The 22,888-nt window shown below is 43.2% G+C and overlaps 1 protein-coding gene across 2 annotated transcripts in view; it reads left to right on the top strand.

Annotated features, from left to right (window-relative positions):
- The window catches only part of arhgap46b (Rho GTPase activating protein 46b), a 92,422-nt gene extending 84,503 nt beyond the window's left edge, over positions 1–7,919 (top strand). For both annotated transcript variants that reach the window (XM_039008316.1, XM_039008317.1), the window contains exons 6-10: positions 2,069–2,142; positions 3,056–3,255; positions 5,520–5,611; positions 5,794–5,963; positions 6,163–7,919. In XM_039008316.1, coding sequence (XP_038864244.1) covers positions 2,069–2,142; positions 3,056–3,255; positions 5,520–5,611; positions 5,794–5,963; positions 6,163–6,357 — 731 coding nt within the window. In that variant the 3' untranslated portion in view covers positions 6,358–7,919. The remainder of the gene's footprint in view (positions 1–2,068; positions 2,143–3,055; positions 3,256–5,519; positions 5,612–5,793; positions 5,964–6,162) is intronic.
- Positions 7,920–22,888: the final 14,969 nt, after the last annotated feature.

Genomic DNA, 22,888 nt, shown 5'->3' with positions numbered 1-22,888 from the left:
TCCTAGCAGCAGTCCCAGCAGCAGTCCCAGCAGCAGTCCTAGCAGCAGTCCCAGCAGCAGTCCCACAGCAGTCCCAGCAGCAGTCCCAGCAACAGTCCCAGCAGCAGTCCCAGCAGCAGTCCCAGCAGCAGTCCCAGCAGCAGTTCTAGCAGCAGTCCTAGCAGCAGCCCCAGCAGCAACCCCAGCAGCAGTCCCAGCAGCAGTCCCAGCAGCAGTCCTAGCAGCAGCCCCAGCAGCAGTCCTGAGCCAGAGCGATGTGTGTGTCATGCAGTCCAGCAGCACAGAGTCAGAGATCAGAGACGGGGCCTTGTGAAATGACTGCCCTGCCTATTAAACATGTGTTTTTACAGCCAGATAAAAGAGAACATCTCTTAAAACAACTCGTATACAACTTTCCCCTTCTCCGTTTCTGTTACAAAGCACTACATCCACTATGTTTGAACATGTTGACGACACTGTAAACACGGCTAGAAGTGGAGAAGTGAAAGGGTTTGTTCTGGACTGAGGTCATCAGGTTTGTCCTGTGTGACCCGTCACCTCTCTGATTATCCCTGTTGAGGCCTGCTTGGCCATGTGGCCTCACAGCTGTGCTCTGAGGTGAATGACCCAGTAGTATGAACTCTGGTGTCTACTCTTCTAAAACGATGCAGTGCTGTAGTAACAGTACGGCCTGGTCGGGCTGATGAATGTTCCCCCTTGGTCATAGTATTCCTCTTTCTCCCCCTCTCCTGGTCTCTGGAAGGGACCTGCCCAATGTGTGCCTCCTCCTTTCCTCATTTCCTCATTCCTCACTCATTTTCCCCTTTGCACCCCAGTATCTCTACTTGCACATTCATCTTCTGCACATCTACCATTCCAGTGTTTAATTGCTATATTGTAATTACTTCGCCACCATGGCCTATTTATTGCCTTACCTCCCTTATCTTGTCTCATATGCACACATTGTATATAGACTTTTTCTCCTGTATTATTGACTGTATGTTTGTTAATTCCATGTGTAACTCTGTGTTGTTGTATGTGTCGAACTGCTTGGCTTTATCTTGGCCAGGTCGCAGTTGTAAATGAGAACTTGTTCTCAACTGGCCTACCTGGTTAAATAAAGGTGAAATAAAAATAAATAAATAAATAATTTCTCCATGAGGACCCTATGATATCTTTGCACCCTTCTCTCTCTGTTGTTTCATGAAGCAGTAAAGTTGGGTTGTGATTTTAATTACTTTTCCTGAGCATTGAAATCCATCTAATTTCCGTCTTGGGTGAGAACAAAGTCCTCCCTCTCCCACCATGTCAGTTCTGTGTGATTCATTCGATTTATGACAGAAGACAATAATCACAAAACCTTTTTAAAGCGTCAAGATCTCGTAGTCTCTCAAAACGCAACTCATCTACCCTCGGCCAAAACTGCTGCGGCTGTTTTGTTGCTGAGGACATGCTTTCACCTGCTTGCCATAAATCTGTGTCATGTGGATGTTTCACTACCAGGGTCTGTAGCCAAGATGCATTTTGGTTCTCACAGTTAGGACAAAATGTGTAGGCCAATGCCTCAGTCGCTCATTCTATGCAGTCTTAATATTGTTATATGGGCCTGATATACAATAGTAGTATTTACAGTAAAAAATAGAAGCAATTGAGGAACAAGTAAACATGCAGTTTCAGTAATGATAGTAGCAATAGTGCATTAATAACAGTAGTAGTAATAACTGTGATAGTAATACTTTGCACTAGTAATAGTTAAGCGGTCAGTGTTTGACGTCTCGGTGGCTTTAACCTTGAAGCACAGCTGTTCCCTACAGCTCTATATGCTGGGTTATATTACTCCATGCTGGCTGGGCAGGATTCTCATGGAATAGGCAGAGCTGATATCCAAAATGCCCTGCGGTGGACAGATTTGGTTTTAATGATTCATTGGTAACAAGATCTGTCGGTGGAGTTTTATCACTGTGGAATAGAAATAATACAGCCTCAACACTGAGGATGCTGACATGCAGGCAGATAGAAAACAGCAACGGATTGTATTACCGCCTCAGGATTGGTCAGTAATGGTGTCTGTCATCTCCCTTCTCTCCAGGCCTGCCAATCAGCACTTATGCCAAGTACTGCTATCGCAAGCTGCAGAAGGTCGCCGTCACTGGGGTCAAAAAGGTAGGAAGGTCATCCTAAAGCACTATTAAAAGGTCCGGGGAGGGGGGGGGGGGTGTCAGACAAGGACAGAGGGGGTTGCTCCATCTCTCACTGCTGGTCTGGATTGAGGTTTCATTTCCAGACTTTCTGCTGCAGTTTTCTACTCTAATGATCTGAAGGGATATAGGGACTCCAACTCTCCCATCAGACAAAGAGAAGTGGAACATTTCTATTGTTTTAATGAGTCAGTGTTGCCCCTGAGGTTAGTGTCGGCCGTGAAGCGTGGCACTGACTAAAGCATTCTGGGAGCTCTCACATATGTTAGCAATCATCGCACTGGGCCCTTAGGAGTCCTCAGCAAAATAGGCACTAATCTGTAAACCCAAACTGAGGTGGGGGGTTACAACAACCTTTTAACCCCCCCTTCCGTCATCTGCTCTCTCCCCATCCACACTGGACACGTGGAGCTAAAGATGGGGTTCAAGTCTGAGCTCGCACCCCCCAACCAACCCTCCATCACTGCAGCAACAGTCTCCCAACCTCCACCCTGTCCTCTGCTGTGTCCCACCCTGTAATCAGCTTGCCCACAGCCGGCACACTGCAGCCTTACTGCAGCCCCAGGCCAGGCACTTTTACTGGGGGCTATATTTAACCCTCTGAGCTGCTGAGATGGAATCTGGGCTTTAAACATGGCTGGGTGTCTCCTTCTACTGTATAAAAGGGACCTGACCTACAGTTCAGCTGTGATTACTGTAGGGAAGTTACAGTAGTGTGAGAGACTCCAAGTGGGCCTCAAGTAGCTTACCTAGATAATGGGCAAGGGACAGCTTTCAACCAGTTTTAAACTTAATCAATAGACTTGTGGTTCTAGAGCTGTGCTTAGGGTCAGGTCCTGTCTACAGAAGACTCTAATGTATTTTTTTCCTTCTCACAGGGTCTAAGGAAGCCCACCCTGGAGGAGTTAGACCAGGGGAGAAAAGCCATTGTGACCCCCTCCCTGTTCGGCAGTGCCCTGGAGGAGATCATGGAGCGTCAGAGTGAGCGGTTCCCGGAGCGCAGGCTCCCCTGGGTGCAGGTGCAGCTGTCCCAGTACGTCCTGGCCCTGGGAGGGGCCCAGACAGAGGGAATCTTCAGGTGAGTAGTCACACCAGCACACCAGGCTGGGCGGCAGACAGAAGGGGTGGAAGGATGGAGGGGGCAATGGATAAACATAGTGTACCAGAAACAGTCTCTACAGATGAGGATCACTCTGAGGTATGGGGTAAGTGATGTTATGGGGGTAAAGAAAGACAGGGGTGTAAATACAGTTTAGCCTATGTGGCAAACATGGGATGCAGAATAAGGGCCAGATTTAATCCGATCTCGTTTTATCTGCTATGCACGTTTTAAAGGTAATGTTCCCGCATTCGGGGAGACCACATTCACGGTAAACGCTGAATATGTCGGCTCAATCGGAAATTACCTTTAAATGTCAATCAAGGTATATTGCGGATCTTCCATGGTCCGGGTTGAATCTAGGCGTAAGACTGGGTCAGAGGCTTTGCTTCATCAGTAAGAAGCAGTACAGTCAGGGCTGCTCCTGTTCTGATACTCCTGTCCCAGCCCAAGACCAGCAGCATTACGGGACCCGCCTCAAGCCTCTATCACATCTACAGCATCATTGCGCAAAATGGTTCGCAGCATCATCTGGATATGTATGCAACAAAAGTTCAACATTCACCTTCTGCTACTATTTGTGTCAAGCCGTCTACGCAAACAGTTGGATAAATCCAACGTATCCACCACACAGAACGCTCTGCCTGCAACTGCCTCTGCAACGCAATGCAAACACAGTGTTCCATTGGAGATTAATGTACTTCTGTACCAAAACGCAATGACGCTGTCAGTGTGATCGAGGTGTGAGACTCCCATTGGCCGGGAGGGGAGCAAGTTAGCCTGAGATCAGAAGAGAAAGAGTCTATGTTAAATCACTTAAACAAAAACAGCATCTCTTGAAGGGGTATTCTACAAAGCAGGATCAATGAGTTAGTCAGCTAATTTTGATGACCAACCAGAAATAACTATTGACTTTCTGGTTCATTAAGAAAGGTAAACTTAGATATGTGTTTTTGGTTGTTGAGTCGATTAGCCCATTCCCATTTCAAGCTCATCTTCCTAATGTAAGAACAATTAGAACAGTTAGTGTTAACTCATTGATCCTGCTTTGTAGTATACCCTTCTGGACCTATGGGCTTTGGTAAACAAACAAGCCATCTGGTTAACCTGGGGACGTTAATCATTCACTGACTGGGCTGTGGAGAAGAGGAGAGGACAGCACCCCGTTCTCTCTGATTCAGACTCTCTCCTGGGGCATCCATATAGACGTCTGCAGCTCTGACGACCCCCCTCCCCGGTCTGGCTCAGACTGAGACTGGTGGTCATCCAGAGAGACGGTAGTTCAAACAAACATTAATATGTTTGACATTACCAAATGATACATATTCAGACTAAATCCCTCTCACACAACAAAGAGTGAAAATCCACCAAATAAAGCTTTTGCCCCGGCATGCTTCAGATAACAGCATCCAGTAATTAAAGACATTGTTTTATGCATGTGTAATGTAAATACAGTAGGTATAGTTTCCCCTTTCTCTCCCATTCTGTTTGTATTGGAGTACATTTTGATGCAAGTGTTTTATCTGCACACAATCTCTGTATAAGTTCCTCTTTGTCTAAGTTCTCATCACAGACTGACAGATTGTGGACTGTATATAGAACAAACAGGAGATTGATATGAACAAATGTACACATTATTATTTTAAGCCAGTTCCCTTTTTGTAACAGAGTCACATCTCCCTTTTGTCGGGTGTGTGATTTGAAAATTGACAGGAAATCTACCCTGGCAGTTTATTTTAAAAACCATGCTATGGGAGGATTGTCTTTATTTTTGTTTTCTTATTTAGCTTCAGGGTTTATTTATTTCTACTAGACATGGGTCCCTGTGTCAGGGATATGACTGATGTTGTCCTTGTGGCTCTGTGATTTTGCTTAGGTTTTTCTTCTTGGCACAATCAGTTCCCTTGTAACAGATACCTCCGGACGTGTAGCACTGCTATGTCCATGTCTGCGGATATGAAATTACTTTCATACTAATTATATATAAGTGGTATTGCATAACCATGTCCACCTGGGTTCACATATCCCCCATGTGTGGACTAGACCTTGGCAACATGCTAAAGTCATGCTGTGGTTGTCCCTGGGCTGCTTAACGGGGTTGCTGCACCACCTAGTGGGGCTATGTCACAATCCAAGAACAATATCAATACTCTCATACAAGTACTCAGTCATATTGAAATAGGAGATAAAGCTATTCTAGTCTCTAGCGGTTATACTTCTATCTGCTGTGTCTCTTCCCTCAGGGTGCCTGGAGATATTGACGAGGTGAATGCACTGAAGCTGCAGGTGGATCAGTGGAATATTCCAGAAAACCTTGGCGATCCCAACGTCCCAGGTAAAAAAAAAAAATCCCTGTCATTCAAGCTCTATTTCTCCTCTTGGCTGATGTCTTTCTTGACTTGAGCAACTATCTATTACCTCTTTTCAAATATGTGTTGTAAAGGCTGGAAACACTACTGTATATCGTACAAGCTGCACACCATTGTGTATTGAAGGGAGTGTCTCTCTCTCCTCTAGCGTCTCTGCTGAAGTTGTGGTACAGGGAGCTGGAGGAGCCAGTCATCCCTCAGAGCTTCTATAAGCAGTGCATCAGTAACTATGAGGATCCAGAGGCAGCGATCAGCGTGGTGCAGTCTCTGCCTGAGCTAAGCAGGCTGGTGCTCTGCTACTTTATACACTTCTTACAGGTAACCCTCCTACATATAGGCCTCTCGTCTCCCCTCGCTATCGCTCTCTCTCTTTACAGGTTTATCTGTCACTTTGTATGTTTTGCAGTTATAACTACATAATAACTGTAGGTTTTAATATAAACACAATTAACAAACACCACATACATGTCTCTGAACTTCACTTTCGCCCTAAACTCACCCCCTCGCTCTCCTGCAGGTGTTTGCCCAGCCCGTCAATGTGAGTAAGACCAAGATGGACGTGAACAACCTGGCCATGGTGATGGCTCCCAACTGTCTCCGCTGCCAGTCGGATGACCCGCGCATCATCTTTGAGAACACACGGAAAGAGATGTCCTTCTTACGCATGCTCATTGTTCACCTGGACACCAGCTTTGTCAAGGGCATCATCTGAGGAGGCCTCCTCTAGACCGCTCACACCACTCTCTACTGCCACCTCACACACAACAAGCCCGCTGTTCCTTCACACATGTCACATCTCAACCTTAGATTCTCTCTGGTTCACTAACACCACATTCTGAGGACTACAGACAGTGGACTGCCCAGAAAGTGACTGGATATCAAGACAGATTTCCTGCTCTGAATCATCTCGTTTGAGACTTTGGGACAAGCTCACATGTGATGGTAATGGGAGACTGTTTATCAGTTTTAAAGCACACTGCAGGACATATTGTACATGCTATATGTATCTCCCCATGTTTCTGCTCCAAACACTGGACCGTGCTGGCGTGAGATTCAGCATATGAAGAGCAATCACAATAGGAGACTGTGATGCACATTAAGCCAGAGTGCAGGGAGAAATCAAGCCAAATCTCATTTGTAAATATGGGTTTTTAAAGGATTTCTTCCTGCTTTGAGTGCCACATACATATCTGACGCTATGGTAATGAATTATGTCTCGTCATGTGTTCTGAAATAACAAAATGAGGGGAAACCCACTCTGTATTATAACCATTCTCTTTCCTTTATTGTATTGGTGTATTCAAGCAATGATTTCCTTCTCATTCTAACTTAATTTGGAATGCTTTTTTGACTAATTTAATATGAATTCTTTCTGGGTTGCCAGAGCTGCAGGATGAGTTGACAAAAAGGTTTAAGCTACTCCTGACCTCTCCACTGGCCTCAGAGACAGGTTCACTCTCTAGGTAAAAAAAACACATTTATTTCTGAATAAAAGTTTCTCTAGCAGGAAAAATGATTCCCAATCAGTAAGGCATAGATGTGTGTACATGTGTTAGAGATACAGTCTTGGACTAAAATCATTAGGAGCATTTCTTGTAGCACTTTCAGCTGTTTTACTCCAGACAATTACAGTGGGCTTATTTCCCATCCGTTCAGAGAAACACAATTATACCTTTGATGGAGCTTGTAAAATAGCAAATTTGAGCTATTAGCAGGTCAGGGGGAAAAAATGCAGGAGAAAATGAGAGCGCTGTCGCTGCCTGTAGCTAAAGCCTCACCCACGCCAACAGTTGTGAATTTACAGTGCGGGCCATAGGGAGGGGCCATCTGGCAGTGGTTTGAGGGTCTGAGGTACATTAGTGCCATAGACTGGGAGGAAAACCATTAAGACAAAAACACAAGCTGATTTACTATTTTTAGACAGTATTGCCTAACAAGGACTTTCCTATTCCTCTAAATCTCATGCCTCATGATGGGAAGAGTGTTTAAAATCCATATTTCAGCTGTCTTAACGGCCACGCTGTCGCTGTTATATTTAGCAGTGTGGTCAGGGTTTGGGTTTTAGCGCCCCACATGTTTTCTCTGTGTCTACCTCATCTTAGTGATGGGGTCTGTGCTGCAATGCTGTCCGTGTTTGCGCGTGTGTGCGTGCGTGCGTGTGTTTGTGTGCACGTGTATGTACGTTTTTGCACATCAGTGTGGGTGTTTGTGTATCGACTGTACATGCGTGCGTGTGTGTGTGTGTGTGTGTGTGTGTGTGTGTGTGTGTGTGTGTGTGTGTGTGTGTGTGTGTGTGTGTGTGTGTGTGTGTGTGTGTGTGTGTGTGTGTGTGTGTGTGTGTGTGTGTGTGTGTGTGTGTGTGTGTGGTATGAGAGATAGAGAAGCTTGTGTTCATACAGCACACTCTCCCTAATTCCTGGAAGCTGGAGCCCCTAAATTAGAGGGTGTGTTTGTGCACCGCCATGGAGGATGGCGGTGCACAGTGCTGGTAGTTCTGGGAGTGCATCAGGGATATACAGTTGAAGTTTACATACACTTAGGTTGGAGGCATTAAAACTCATTTTTCAACCACTCCACACATTTCTTGTTAACAAACTATAGTTTTGGCAAGTCTGTTAGGACATCTACTTTGTGCATGACACAAGTAATTTTTCCAACAATTGTTTACAGACAGATTATTTCACTTATAATTCACTGTGTCACAATTCCAGTGGGTCAGAAGTTTACATACACTAAGTTGACTGTGCCTTTAAACAGCTTGTAAAATTCCAGAAATTATGTCATGGCTTTAGAAGCATCTGATAGGCTAATTGACATCATTTGAGTCAACTGGAAGTGTACCTGTGGATGTATTTCAAGGCCTACCTTCAAACTCAGTGCCTTTGCTTGACATCATTGGAAAATCAAAAGAATCAAAAGTCCTCCACAAGTCTGGTTCATCCTTGAGAGCAATTTCCAAATGCCTGAAGGTACCACGTTCATCTGTACAAACAATAATATGCAAGTATAAACACCATGGGACCACGCATCCGTCATGCCGCTCAGGAAGGAGACGCGTTCTGTCTCCTAGAGATGAACGTACTTTGGTGCGAAAAGTGCCAATCAATTCCAGAACAACAGCAAAGGACCTTGTGAAGATGCTGGAGGAAACAGGTACAAAAGTATCTATATCCACAGTAAAACGAGTCCTATATCAACATAATCTGAAAGGCCGCTCAGCAAGGAAGAAGCCCCTGCTCCAAAACCGCCATAAAAAAAGCCAGACTACGGTTTGCAACTGCACATGGGGACAAAGATCGTACTTTTTGTAGAAATGTCCTCTGGTCTGATGAAACAAAAATAGAACTGTTTGGCCATAATGACCATCGTTATGTTTGGAGGAAAAAGGGGGACGCTTGCAAGCCGAAGAACACCATCCCAACCGTGAAGCACGGGGGTGGCAGCATCATGTTGTAGGGGTGCTTTGTTGCAGGAGGGACTGGTGCACCTCACAAAATAGATGGCATCATGAGGCAGGAAAATGATGTGGATATATTGAAGCAACATCTCAAGACATTAGTCAGGAAGTTAAAGCTTGGTCGCAAATGGGTCTTCCAAATGGACAATGACCCCAAGCATACTTCCAAAGTTGTGGCAAAATGGCTTAAGGACAACAAAGTCAAGGTATTGGAGTGGCCATCAGAAAGCCCTGACCTCAATCCTAGAGAAGATTTGTGGGCAGAACTGAAAAAGTGTGTGCGAACAAGGAGGCCTACAAACCTGACTCAGTTACACCAGCTCTGTCAGGTGGAATGGGCCAAAATTCACCCACATTATTGTGGAAGGCTACCCGAAACGTTTGACCCAAGTTCAACAATTTAAAGGCAATGCTACCAAATACTAATTGAGTGTATGTAAACTTATGACCCACTGGGGATGTGATGAAAGAAATAAAAGCTGAAATAAATAATTCTCTCTACTATTATTCTGACATTTCACATTCTTAAAATAAAGTGGTGATCCTAACTGACCTAAAACAGGGAATTTTTACTAGGATTAAATGTCAGGAATTGTGAAAAACTGAGTTTAAATGTATTTGGCTAAGGTGTATGTAAAATTCCGACTTCAACTGTATGCTTAGCATGCAGAACAAGGAGGAAGATGTCATGGACAGAGCCCATACTCTTACACACTGAACTCCCAAAGCTCTGGTTTAACTCGTCTCCATCCTATGCTCTTCTGTGGATGACGGCTGTACGTATTCAGTTTGATATGTGAATAGCAGTATGGTCTTTGGTCACTGAATGTTCAAACCAATGAGTTATAACATGATTCAACCATATTGTTAAAAAAGATCAACTAATGTTCCATTCTACAGTAATGTCATTATTCTCTTCATTTGACTTAAATGCTCGTGGTGCAACTCATCAGTGTCATTTTTCAATTTGATAAATAGCCTAATCTTTGACTCAATCTTTTTTCGTTCTTGGAATGAGTGTTGATAGTGATTGTTGAGATGATAGAATAACTTAGGTGTGTGATGTTTACACTGTGTATGGTTACAGTTACAACATGTGCGCACCTCATCCATTGCACTTCTATCTCTAATCCCCTGTCCTCACATGATGGATGCTATTGACTATTGTTGTAAATATGCTTGCAGGTCTTTGGGGTATGCTGTTTGAAAAACAATAAAAACAGCAATGGTGATTGTGATTTTGCGGATGCATTTATTTCATAAAATGATTGAAAAAATAAAATGGACAGTAAAAAAATGTGTTGTTGCTTTTTTTCTGATTCATTTTGCATGGATATGAGTATGATACTCTAACTTTTGTCTCCCATTGACATCAATATGTATTTCACAGTTTAAGTTTTTTGTGACCAACAGAAACATTGAGTAGATGGCTAGAGGCCTGCGCTTACGCAGGATTTGGTTCTGGGTGCAATTAAATCCATGTGTTATGGTAGAATTATGTCTTTCACTGCATCCAACACACCCGGACCCTGCCACATCTGAACGTATATATTGCCCATAAGCAATAAACGTTAACACAACCCCAACAGAGCCATGGTAACTCCGTGTTAAAGCACACATACAAACCTCTGGACAGTTGTAAGCAGGAGGCCAAGTAGAGTATGATAAGCAGACCTGCAATTTAGGCTCAGCTGTATTTTCTAAGTGAAGGTGTTTATGTATAGGACACAATTATTGCAGGGCCAAATCCCCCTCAAAAAAGGGAGAGAAAGTGGATGGGTGTTCTTTACCTTTTCTCCTGTAGGTTCTCCGTGAGGTGAGCCAGTGTGGCCCCGTCACATTCCAGATAATGTGGGGGGCCTTGGATGTTGTTGTGTGAAACAGGAGTTACTTTGACTGTTGGTATCTCTGTCTCTGTCACATCAGCTGTTCTTGTCCCTTATTTGTTGCAACCTGCAAGCACGGCATAATCATGCACAACTCCACAAGGATACAGCTCAAATTATCTACAGGAGGTTTTCTGTAAAGTATTTGAAAACATTAAAGAATTCTGCATAATGCACATTTCATTTGCTAGCTAGCACAGTGACTAAACACTATCAAAGGAAAATACAAAAGCACATATTTGAAGTTGCTTTTAATACACTATATTGAGAAGTGGCTGGAAATAACATCTAAAATAACACACTTATGATCAGTGGTTAAATTGGGATTTGGGAGGTGGAGGGTGATATAATTTACTAGCCTGGGTAATATGATACTGACAAAAGCACATATTACAGCATACAACAGGTCACGGAAGTGAATGAAAATAAAATGATGCTGACATCTAAAATGTAATTTCCCCCTCCAGAAATGAGCCCAATAACATATTGGTCCATATTATCAGGAAGGTGTCCTATTTAGCAATACTCATTATCACCTGATGTAGCCCACCTAATGTAGCATAGTGGCTAGAAATAAATAGGGGTTTTCCATCTGCGTTTATCCAAACTCTAAACATTAGACTCTCTTGTTGCTAGTTAGAAACATATTGATGACTTGAATGTCCCCCCAAAAAAACATTCCACTGGCACTCAGCCAACCAAGGATCATGTACTGTGAATATAATGTAGGCCTACCAGTTACACCTGACCCTTGTTACATTTATCTGCGGTCTTCCATATGCATTCATGCCACTGGTGACCATTAAAGCACATACAGTGCCTTCAGAAAATATTCAGACCCCTTGACTTTTTCCACATTTTGTTATGTTACAACCTTATTCTAAAATGGATTAAATATAAAAAATCTGGAGCAATCGACTTAATAATTACAAAGCGAAAACAGGTTTTTAGAAATGTTTGCACATATTAAAAATACAAAACAGAAATAACTTATCTATCTAAGTACTCAGACCCTTTCCTATGAGACTCAAAATTGAGCTCAGGAGAATCCTGTTTCCATTAATCATCCTTGAGATGTTTCTACAACTTGATTGCAGTCCACCTATGGTAAATTAAAATGAGTGGACATGATTTGGAAAGGCACACCTGTCTATATAAGGTCCCACAGTTGACAGTGCATGTCAGAGCAAAAACCAAGCCATGAGGTCGAAGGAATTGTCCGTAGAGCTCCGAGACAGGATTGTGTCGAGGCACAGATCTGGGGAAGGGTGCCAAAAAACGTCTGCAGCATTGGAGGTCCCCAAGAACACAGTGACCTCCATCATTCTTAAATGGAAGAAGTTTGGAACCACCAAGACTCTTCCTAGAGCTGGCCGCCCAGACAAACTGAGCAATCGGGGGAGAAGGGCCTTGGTCAGGGAGGTGACCAAGAACCTGATGGTCACTGACAGAGCTCTAGAGTTCCTCTGTGGAGATGGGAGAACCTTGCAGAAGGACAACCATCTCTGCAGCACTCTACCAATCAGGTCTTTATGGTAGATCGGCCAGACGGAAGCCTCTCCTCAGTAAAAGGAACATGACAGCCCGCCCGGAGTTTGTCAAATGGCATCTAAAGACTCTCAGACCATGAGACACAAGATTCTCTGGTCTGTTGAAAACAAGACTGAACTCTTTGGCCTGAATGCCAAGCAATCATGACTGGAGAAAACCTGGCACCATCCCTACGGTGAAGTATGGTGGTGGAAGCATCATGTGGTGGGGTTGTTTTTCAGCAGCAGGGACTGGGAGACTAGTCAGGATGGAGGAAAAGATTAATGGAGCAAAATACAGAGAGATCCTTGATGCCTGCTTCAGAGCATCAAGGACCTCAGACTGGGGTGAAGGTTCACCTTCCAAAAGGACAATGATCCTAAGAACACAGCCAAGACAACGCAGGAGTGGCTTTGGGACAAGTCTCTGAATGTCCTTGAGTGGCCCATTCAGAACCTGGATTTGAACCCGAACAAACATCTCTGGAGAGAGATTAGATCCTACAATCTAAGCTTGATGCCCTCAATCTCACACAAATTATCAATGAACCTACCAGGTATAACCCCAAATCCGTAAACACGGGCACCCTCATAGATATCATCCTAACCAACTTGCCCACCAAATACACCTCTGCTGTTTTCAACCAAGATCTCAGCGATCACTGCCTCATTCCCTGTATCTGTAATGGGTCTGCGGTCAAACGGCCACCCCTCATCACTGTCAAACGCTCCCTAAAACACTTCAGCGAGCAGGCCTTTCTAATCGACCTGGCCCGGGTATCCTGGAAGGATATTGACCTCATCCCGTCAATAGAGGATGCCTGGTTATTCTTTAAAAGTGCCTTCCTCACCATCTTAAATAAGCATGCCCATTCAAAAAATGTAGAACCAGGAACAGATACAGCCCTTGGTTCACTCCAGACCTGACTGCCCTTGACCAGCACAAAAACATCCTGTGACGTAGTGCATTAGCATCGAATAGTCCCCGTGATATGCAACTTTTCAGGGAAGTTAGGAACCAATATACACAGGCAGTTAGGAAAGCTAAGGCTAGCTTTTTCAAACAGAAATGTGCATCCTGTAGCACTAACTCAAAAAAGTTCTGGGACACTGTAAAGTCCATGGAGAATAAAAGCATCTCCTCCCAGCTGCCCACTGCACTGAGGCTAGGAAACACTGTCACCACCGATAAATCCACTATAATTGAGAATTTCAATAAGCATTTTTCTACAGCTGGCCATGCTTTCCACCTGGCTACCCCTACCCCGGTCAACTGCCCGGCACCCCCCACAGCAACTCGCCCAAGCATCCCCCATTTCTCCTTCACCCAAATCCAGATAGCTGATGATCTGAAAGAGCTGCAAAATCTGGACCCCTACAAATCAGCCGGGCTAGACAATCTGGACCCTCTCTTTCTAAAATGATCTGTCAAAATTGTTGCAACCACTATTACTAGCCTGTTCAACCTCACTTTTGTTTCGCCTGAGATTCCCAAAGATTGGAAAGCTGCCGCGATCATCCCCCTCTTCAAAGGGCGAGACACTCTAGACCCAAACTGCTGCAGACCTATATCTGTCCTATCCTGCCTTTCTAAGGTCTTCGAAAGCCAAGTTAACATCCCACCGTACCTTCTCCACTATGCAATCTGTTTTCCGTGCTGGTCATGGGTGCACTTCAGCCACGCTCAAGGTCCTAAACGATATCATAACCACCATTGATAAGAGACATTACTGTGCAGCCGTATTCATCGACCTGGCCAAGGCTTTCGACTCTGTCAATCCCCACATTCTTATCGGCAGACTCAACAGCCTTGGTTTCTCAAATGATTGCCTCGCCTGGTTCACCAACTACTTCTCAGATAGAGTTCAGTGTGTCAAATCGGAGGGCCTGTTGTTCGGACCTTTGGCAGTCTCTTTGGGGGTGCCACAGGGTTCAATTCCTGGGCCGACTCTCTTCTTTGTATACATCAATGATGTCTCTCTTGCTGCTGGTGATTCTCTGATCCACTTCTACGCAGACGACACCATTCTGTATACTTCTGGCCCTTCTTTGGACACTGTGTTAACTAACCTCCAGACAAGCTTCAATGTCATACAACTCTCCTTCCATGGCCTCCAACTGCTCTTAAATGCAAGTAAAACTAAATGCATGCCCTTCAACCGATCGCTGCCCGCACCTGCCCGCCCGTCCAGCATCACTACTCTGGACGGTTCTGACTTAGAATATGTGGACAACTACAAATACCTAGGTGTCCTGCTAGACTGTAAACTCTCCTTCCAGACTCACATTAAGCATCTCCAATCCAAAATTAAATCTAGAATCGGCTTCCTATTTCGCAACAAAGCATCCTTCACTCATGCTGCCAAACATACCCTCGTAAACCTGACCATCCTACCGATCCTCGACTTCGGCGATGTCATTTACAAAATAGCCTCCAACACTCTACTCAGCAAATTGGATGCAGTCTATCACAGTGCCATCCGTTTTGTCACCAAAGCCCCATATACTACCCACCACTGCGACCTGTACGCTCTCGTTGGCTGGCCCTCGCTTCATACTCGTCGCCAAACCCACTGGCTCCAGGTCATCTACAAGTCTTTGCTAGGTAAAGCCCCGTCTTATCTCAGCTCACTGGTCACCATAGCAGCACCCACCCGTAGCACGCGCTCCAGCAGGTATATCTCCCTGGTCACCCCCAAAGCCAATTCCTCCTTTGGCTGCCTTTCCTTCCAGTTCTCTGCTGCCAATGACTGGAATAAACTGCAAATATCACTGAAGCTGGAGACTCATATCTCCCTCACTAGCTTTAAGCACCAGCTGTCAGAGCAGCTCACAGATCACTGCACCTGTGCATAGGCCATCTGTAAGTAGCCCATCCAACTACCTCATCCCCATACTGTATTTATTTATTTATCTTGCTCCTTTGCACCCCAGTATCTCTACTTGCACATTCATCTTCTGCACATCTATCACTCCAGTGTTTAATTGGTATATTGTAATTACTTTGCCACCATGGCCTATTTATTGCCTTACCTCCCTTATCTTACCTCATTTGCACACACTGTATATAGACTTTTTCTACTGTATTATTGACTTTTGTTTTTTTATTCCATGTGTAACTTTGTGTTGTTGTATGTGTCGAACTGCTTTGCTTCATCTTGGCCAGGTAGCAGTTGTAAATGAGAACTTGTTCTCAACTAGCCTACCTGGTTAAATAAAGGTGAAATAAAAAAACTAACAGTTGTTGGTTAGCTAGCTAGCAAATGTTTACCATTTGCATTGACATGAAATCATTCAAAAGATTAAACGAGATGAAATGAGCCACTTATGATTCCCCACGTGGCAGTTTGTTGTCATTCTTCCTAGTAATCTGATCATCCAGAATCACAAAAATCCGCTGACTTCTGCCTCATGGAAGCACACACATCGTTTTTGTGATGTTGTGAGGTAACCCATCTATTGTGGCTACCATTAAAACAGGGTTGCCAACTTTTGAAAAAAGTGAGACTGTGTTCGAATACCCACTCTAACCGTACTATTTGTGACGTGAATTGAGTATATAGTATGCTTATTGGTCATAGTATGGATATAGTTAGTATGCCAAAAGTTCCCAGATTCGTACTAGATTCGTCAAAATACGAAGTATACGTTCAGTGGACACTATTTCCGTACTTTTAGGGCCCATAATGTAATTCTTCAGAAAATGGGCATGACTTCACAACGTTTTCAGATTTGAAGAAAATGGATGAAAATATGCAGCCAAAGTCAGATACAAATTCATTGCTTTAACTATAGTAATTATGTCAAATGTTAAGAAAATGTTGAGCAATGTAATTAAGTAATAACTTTTCAAACTATTTTCGTTACACGTTATGTTGGCTGACAATTTGCTAGCTACGCTATCCTTACGAACCGCATAGCATTACAGCAGTATGTACCGGTATGTTAGCTAGTTACCTAACGTTAGTTGGCTACTCAAACTTGCCAGGCAGTATATTAACTATTTGCTATCTAACTAACTACCCAACGTTGATTGACTTGATTATTTACATCATTCTTAGCTAAGTGGTATAGTTGTTGTGCGTTTCAATGGACATTGTTAATTCTGGCTATCTACTCTGATTTCAGAGCAACACCCATTGAATATGGCCGGTGTCAGTAAACATCCGCAAAAAAAAGCGCAACTAAATTATTGCCAACAGCACAGTTAGATTCACCAACGCTTTGAAAAATGGTCTGAGTGAGGTGTTCCCTGATTTGTGTCTGGAAGTAGCTAGCCAACGTTAGCCAGTTAGCTTGGGTGTATGACTGCCGTTAAATGCTCAGATCAACCCTACTCCTAGGCCAGAGAGTCCATTGTGGGCTTTGAACACTCCGAGAGCAAAATGCTCTGGATTTACGAACGGACAATCTGACAATGCTCTGGATTTACGAACACATAGACCGCACTCAGGCACTCCAGATTGAATTTACGAACACACCCGGAATCATAAAACGTTTAGCTAGTCATTTGTTATGCTAACAAGCAAGCAAGAGGTTGCATAGCAACAGCATCAACTTCCAGTAGACAGGCGAAGCTCTAGAACGCTCAACTGAAACGATACCATTCATTTACGGTATACTAAAATGAACTAATAGTATGTAGTATATACTCATTAAGTATGTAGTATACGGTATGTTAGTAGGGGTATTCGAATACAGCCATGCCTCGAGTGGGGTCGAGGTGTCCTCCAGGAAAATGATGCTGTTTTAAAGCTAATTTCCTTCAATTTTACGTATTTTGACATGGCTTAGGCATATGACCAGGGTAAAAAAAATAAAACACAGGTCAGGTGTACTCAGAATGCTTTGAACATTAAAGGGACACTCAAAATTTGACGACTTTGTTACTTTGCGATTTTTGGGGGATGAGATTTGAAGTTTTAGGTGGTTTGACACTTTATTCAGACAGTAATGAACTTAGATGGGGAGACAGGGAAATGGGAGTAACAGTGGGAAGGTCTGAAACAGGGATTGATGTGTATGTGTAAAGCTGTATGTGACACGTGCTGGCAATGTTACCACTATACCACGTGTCAAACTTATTTTCGCATGTACTTGATTGATGGGTTACGGTCACTAATTAATAAAGAACTCCCCTCACCTGGTTGTCTAGGTCTTAATTGAAAGGAAAAAACAAAAATCTGCAGACACTAGGCCCTGCATGGAATGATTTTGACACCCCTGCAATACACCAATGCTCTGCACAGGAAATACAAATCTTAATGGTTTACGGCACTGGGAATCCAAATAATAGATTGTAGTCTCCTTGTCCATAGACTGCTTCAAAGTAAGGATACAAACATTTTGTATTTTGTAATTTTGGTGAACTACTGTATCTCTTTAAAATAGGGCTGGAAGAAAATCCTGCTTCCCCTCCAGGAGGGTTGGCCACCCCTGATCTACGTTTCCCAAGTGCTGGGTGTTTGAAAATGTTCTTGTTATAACAACCCAACCTTGAAGAAAAATGGCATGATTATCAATATTCAGGTGGTTTATGCCTACTAGTTGAAAATCCTTGCCATCATCTTACTCTTCATAGACAAAATGCTATGTGTTTATGAGTTATGAGTCCCCCTAACGTTACAATCTCTACCTAGCATGTGCACAATGCTAAAATGTCAAACAGTATATTTGAGGCCTGGAGCATTTAATATCCAATGCTTATTTGTAGGACTTATTAAAAAGTGTCCATGAAAGGCTGCAAAAATACATAGCCTCATATAAATAATTTTCAAAGACACAAGTAGGCATATCAGATTTGAAATATGCGATTTCACTGGCAAAATTGGGAAGACGTGGAATAATAAAATACTGTAAATGTGTGGAATAACAGTAGTGTTTTTGCTGACAATCACACTAAATACCCTTTATTTTAGCCCATTGTTAAGAATGAGAATTGTTCTACTGATCAGACTAAATGTATTAAATTGATAATAAAATCTCCTGAAGACATGTTGACAAATCTGCCCCTACACCTTAACCACATATCGTTTCTAGTCATGTTGAAGAGATTAAAAATATTCCTGGAGTGATTGATGCACGTCGGCTGAACTCAGGTGCAGTTACGATATATTAACTACAGAGTCAGAGCATTTACCCCAAGACCATTGCAGTGTGATCATTGTAAAGCTTTTGGTCATGTTTCAAGTGTTTGCAGAAGGGAGAGGGCGAAATGTCCAAGTTGTGGAAAAGATCATATTATGTGTTATAGAAGTGATGAAAATGTGACATGTTTCAATTGTGGTGGGAACCATGAAACCATGTATTTTGAATGCCCCACAAGGGTGAAAGAGAATGAAGCATCCAAAGTCAGGGCTATCCAGAGCACATAATATGCAGCAGCTGTTAAAAGGGTTGAGGGTGTGAATGGTGCACTTGAAGAGTCCATGGTGGTGAATAGGCCTCCACTGCAGGCTGCAGGGTTTGCCTTTCACCAGCAGGATCCTGACATTTTAAAGGTTAAGAAGGTGGACATAATAGCTATGGTGATAGACGGCACTGCCAAGGTGGAGAGAAGGTCCAGGAATATAGAAATCATTGTGGAAGCGGCGGAACGGTTCCTGGGGCTGAAAGATTTATCGGTGAAGGAGTTACATGGAATATTGTCACAAGCCCAAGAGCCTGAGAAGGGCGATATGGAGAATTGAAAGAAGGAAAAAGTGGGAGTTTTGTTTTGTCAATGTACTATTTTTATTTGGGTGGATTAAGTTATTTCCCTATCACGTATGGATATTTATTTTTTATCTTGTTTTGGTTTCAACCCTTCCAGTTGGTGGCGTGTTCGGGTTGTAATATGCCATAAAACCCACAGAAGAAGAAGAAGAAGAAGCATGTATAGACCAATCATTTGCTTGAATGTGCGTTGGTTCCCAGTTCTGTGGCATGACAGGACAATGATGGTTCCACTCGTGATGTTACATTGCAGTCGCAGATGTTCCGATTTCGAAACGATGTGTCTCACAGTTGAAATGTTAACGCACCATATAGAGATATAAGAGGTGTGATCGTGAGAAGAGGGACAAATGTGGGAGAATTGGCAGCTCTGATTACATCTCCATCTAGTTGTCGCGTTGGGGATAACAGTTGTTGACAACTTTAGCATTTTAGCTAAACCTAACTATTTTCCTAACCTTAAACTCAGTCTCCTAACCTGCAACGTTAATTATCCTAACTTGCTGTCTAAACAAACCACCAGTGCCGATAAACCCATCAGCATCACCACAAGACCCGGCCCAATTTAACCGGGGTTTATGATCGCAAAGTTGGTAGTGTTAGCAAGGAAATCTGTTCTAATTAAATGAAAGCTATACTGCTCTCTGGTGGACAGAAGTGTTAGATAATTTGTTTACATGTCGACCTAGGTGTCAGAATAGGGCGTTGGGCCACCTCGAGCCGCCAGTACCGCTTCAATGCACCTTGGCATATATTATAGGGGAGGTTACAAAAGTATCAGTACTGGGTGAGCTCCATATGTGAGCGCACCGTGGCGGCTTTGGGTTACAATGTGCTAATCTGTGTATGTATCCGCCAACTGAAAAAGCACACGATCATTTATCGTGGTAATAAAAACGCTCTGATTGGCTTGGTAAGTAATATCGGTAAAATAAGCTATTTCAACCATGTCTGCATTAAATGTCTATGTATGCTGCTGAGACAAGTTTGTTTAAAAAATGTTCATGGTGACAGCGCTTCAACAAACATCGTCCCAAAACAAGTCCACGTCGAAGCAAAAACTGAACGGTCAATTCATGTGCTTTGCATTGCTGAGAATACACTTGGGTTATTCCTAATATTTTTCATGATTATTCTGTTTCTTATTATTGGGGGTGCGATTTTGAGGGACGGGAGTAGATTAGTAACATAGTCATTAAAACACATTTTTCACATCATTTATTGTGGAAAAACCTTAGAAAAATTGTTGTTCTGTTCATAAATATGGATTCCCCTTGTTAAGAAACGTACCGCAAGCGACGCGTGTCAATGTTCAGATTGAGCGTTGGGGCTCTTAACAAAACTACCCAGTATAGAAGACCCCTTCATTCAATGACTCTTATGGGTAATGCAGTGGTCACCGACTGGTCGATCTCCAAGGCATTCCTTGTCGATCAACAAATATTTCTGTAAAAAACCCAAACGGTAAAGCCTTGTGTTTAAAACATGTTTTATTATACTGAACAAAAATATATACACAATATGCAAAAATGTCAAACATGTTGCTGAGTTACAGTTCATATAAGTAAATCAGTCAATTTTAAATAAATTCATTAGGCCCTAATCTATGGATTTTAAGTTACTGTAATGAAACAGCAGGGAGCAGGTCTCGAACCCTCGACCTTCTAGCCCGAAGTCCGGCGCGCTATCGACTGTGCCGCAAAAGCTTGCTCAAGCGACAGAGTTGATTTCCGCGCTTATAAACCCAGGGTCGTTACAATACCTTAAAAAAAAGGTAGGGGGTGGATCAGAAAGTCAGTCAGTATCTGGTGTGACCACCAGTTGCCTCATGTAGCGTGACACGTCTACTTCGCATAGAGTCGATCAGGCTGTTGATTGTGGCCTGTGGAATGTTGTCCCACTCCTCTTCAATGGCTGTGCAAAGTTGCTGGATATTGGCAGGAACTGGAACACTTTGTTGTACAAGTCAATCCAGAGCATCCCAAACATGCTCAATGGGTGACATAGCTGGTGAGTATGAAAGCCATGGAAGAATTGGGACATTTTCAGCTTCCAGGAATTGGGCACAGATCCTTGCGACATGGAGCCATGCATTATCATGCTGAAACATGAGACAATGGCGGCGGATGAATGGCACGGCAATGGGCCTCAAAATCTCATCACAATATCTCTGCATTCAAAATGCCATCAATAAAATGCTATTGTGTTCGTTGTCCGTAGCTTATGCCTGCCTGCCCATACCATAACCCCACCACCACAGGGCACTCTGCTCACAACATTGACATACGCAAACTGTTCGCCCACAAGGCGCCATACACATGGTCTGTGGTCGTGAGGCTGGTTGGACATACTACCAAATTCTCTAAAACTACGTTGGAGGTGGCTTATGGTAGAAAAATAAACATTTACATTTTCTTGCAACAGCTCTGGTGGACATTTCAATTGCACGCTCCTTCAACTTGAGACATCTGTGGCATTGTTGTGTGACAAAACTGCACATTTTAGTGGCCTTTTATTGTCCCCAGCACAAGGTGCACCTGTGTAATGATCATGTTGTTTAATCAGCTTCTTGATTTGTCACACCTGTCAGGTGGATGGATTATTTTTGGCAAAGGAGAAATGCTCACTAACAGAGATGTAATCAAATTTGTGCACAAAATTTGAGAGAAATAAGGTTGTGCCAATGGAACATTTCTGGGATCTTTTATTTCAGCTCAGGAAATATGGGACCAACACTTTACATGTTGCCTTTATATTTTTGTTCAGTGTAGCTTCACACTGTTGGTGGTAGGTGCACTTGATTCAGCAGCCCGAGTGCCGGGAAGGCAAAGTGTTCCCATTTTTAACCATTTCATGTGTCTGAAGGTAGAACTCTGCCTACCCAGCAGGCCCAGTGAGCAAATCAAGTGCACCTAAAGGCCTACCGCTGGCCAATCCGATATCTCAGATCACTGTTGTCCGCAGTTTCCTTGAGCCATACACAGTAAAAATAAGTTTTGAAAGCATGGCAAAGTTAATACTGTGAGATTTCAAAACTTTTAAACCATGAGGAGAGAGAGACTCAACAAATACAGTAATGAGCTGCTTTTTAATGAGTAAGTTTAAGTTGTTATTCAGTACTGTCAACACATGCCATAACCAGCACTGCAGCTGCAATGAATGAGTATAGCAAAGTTTTACGATAAGCTAGCGTTGTTATTATTAATGGCTTGTGTCTTTTTTAATATCAAGGAATATTTAACTTTCTCTGGTCATAGGAGTAACATGAATTGGTGCGTGAGGCAGAAATAATGCAGTGCGACTTGAGATTCACCATTAGCTGGAAGACTGTGTCCCCTTTCCTGTGGAGGCAGGGAGAGTGGAGAGGCAGCCTCACTGCTGCTCCCTCAGACTGACCATGAGATGCAGGCCATCAGTCCAGTAAAAAGTAATACACAAATGATCTATTACCAGTGTGATCATAATACCAAATGTTTTAACTTGTTATGGCTGGGGGCAGTATTGAGTAGCTTGGATGAATAAGGTGCCCAGAGGTGTCCAGAGTAAACTGCCTGCTACTCAGTCCCAGAAGCGAAGATATGCATATTATTAGTATATTTGGATAGAAAACACTCTGAAGTTTCGAAAACTGTTTGAATGATGTCTGTGAGTATAACA

Source organism: Salvelinus namaycush, chromosome 14 (assembly GCF_016432855.1).
Source record: "Salvelinus namaycush isolate Seneca chromosome 14, SaNama_1.0, whole genome shotgun sequence".
NCBI classification, from domain to species: domain Eukaryota; kingdom Metazoa; phylum Chordata; class Actinopteri; order Salmoniformes; family Salmonidae; genus Salvelinus; species Salvelinus namaycush.
Note: the sequence above shows the minus strand (reverse complement) of the source record. Positions and strands in the feature narration are given on the sequence as shown.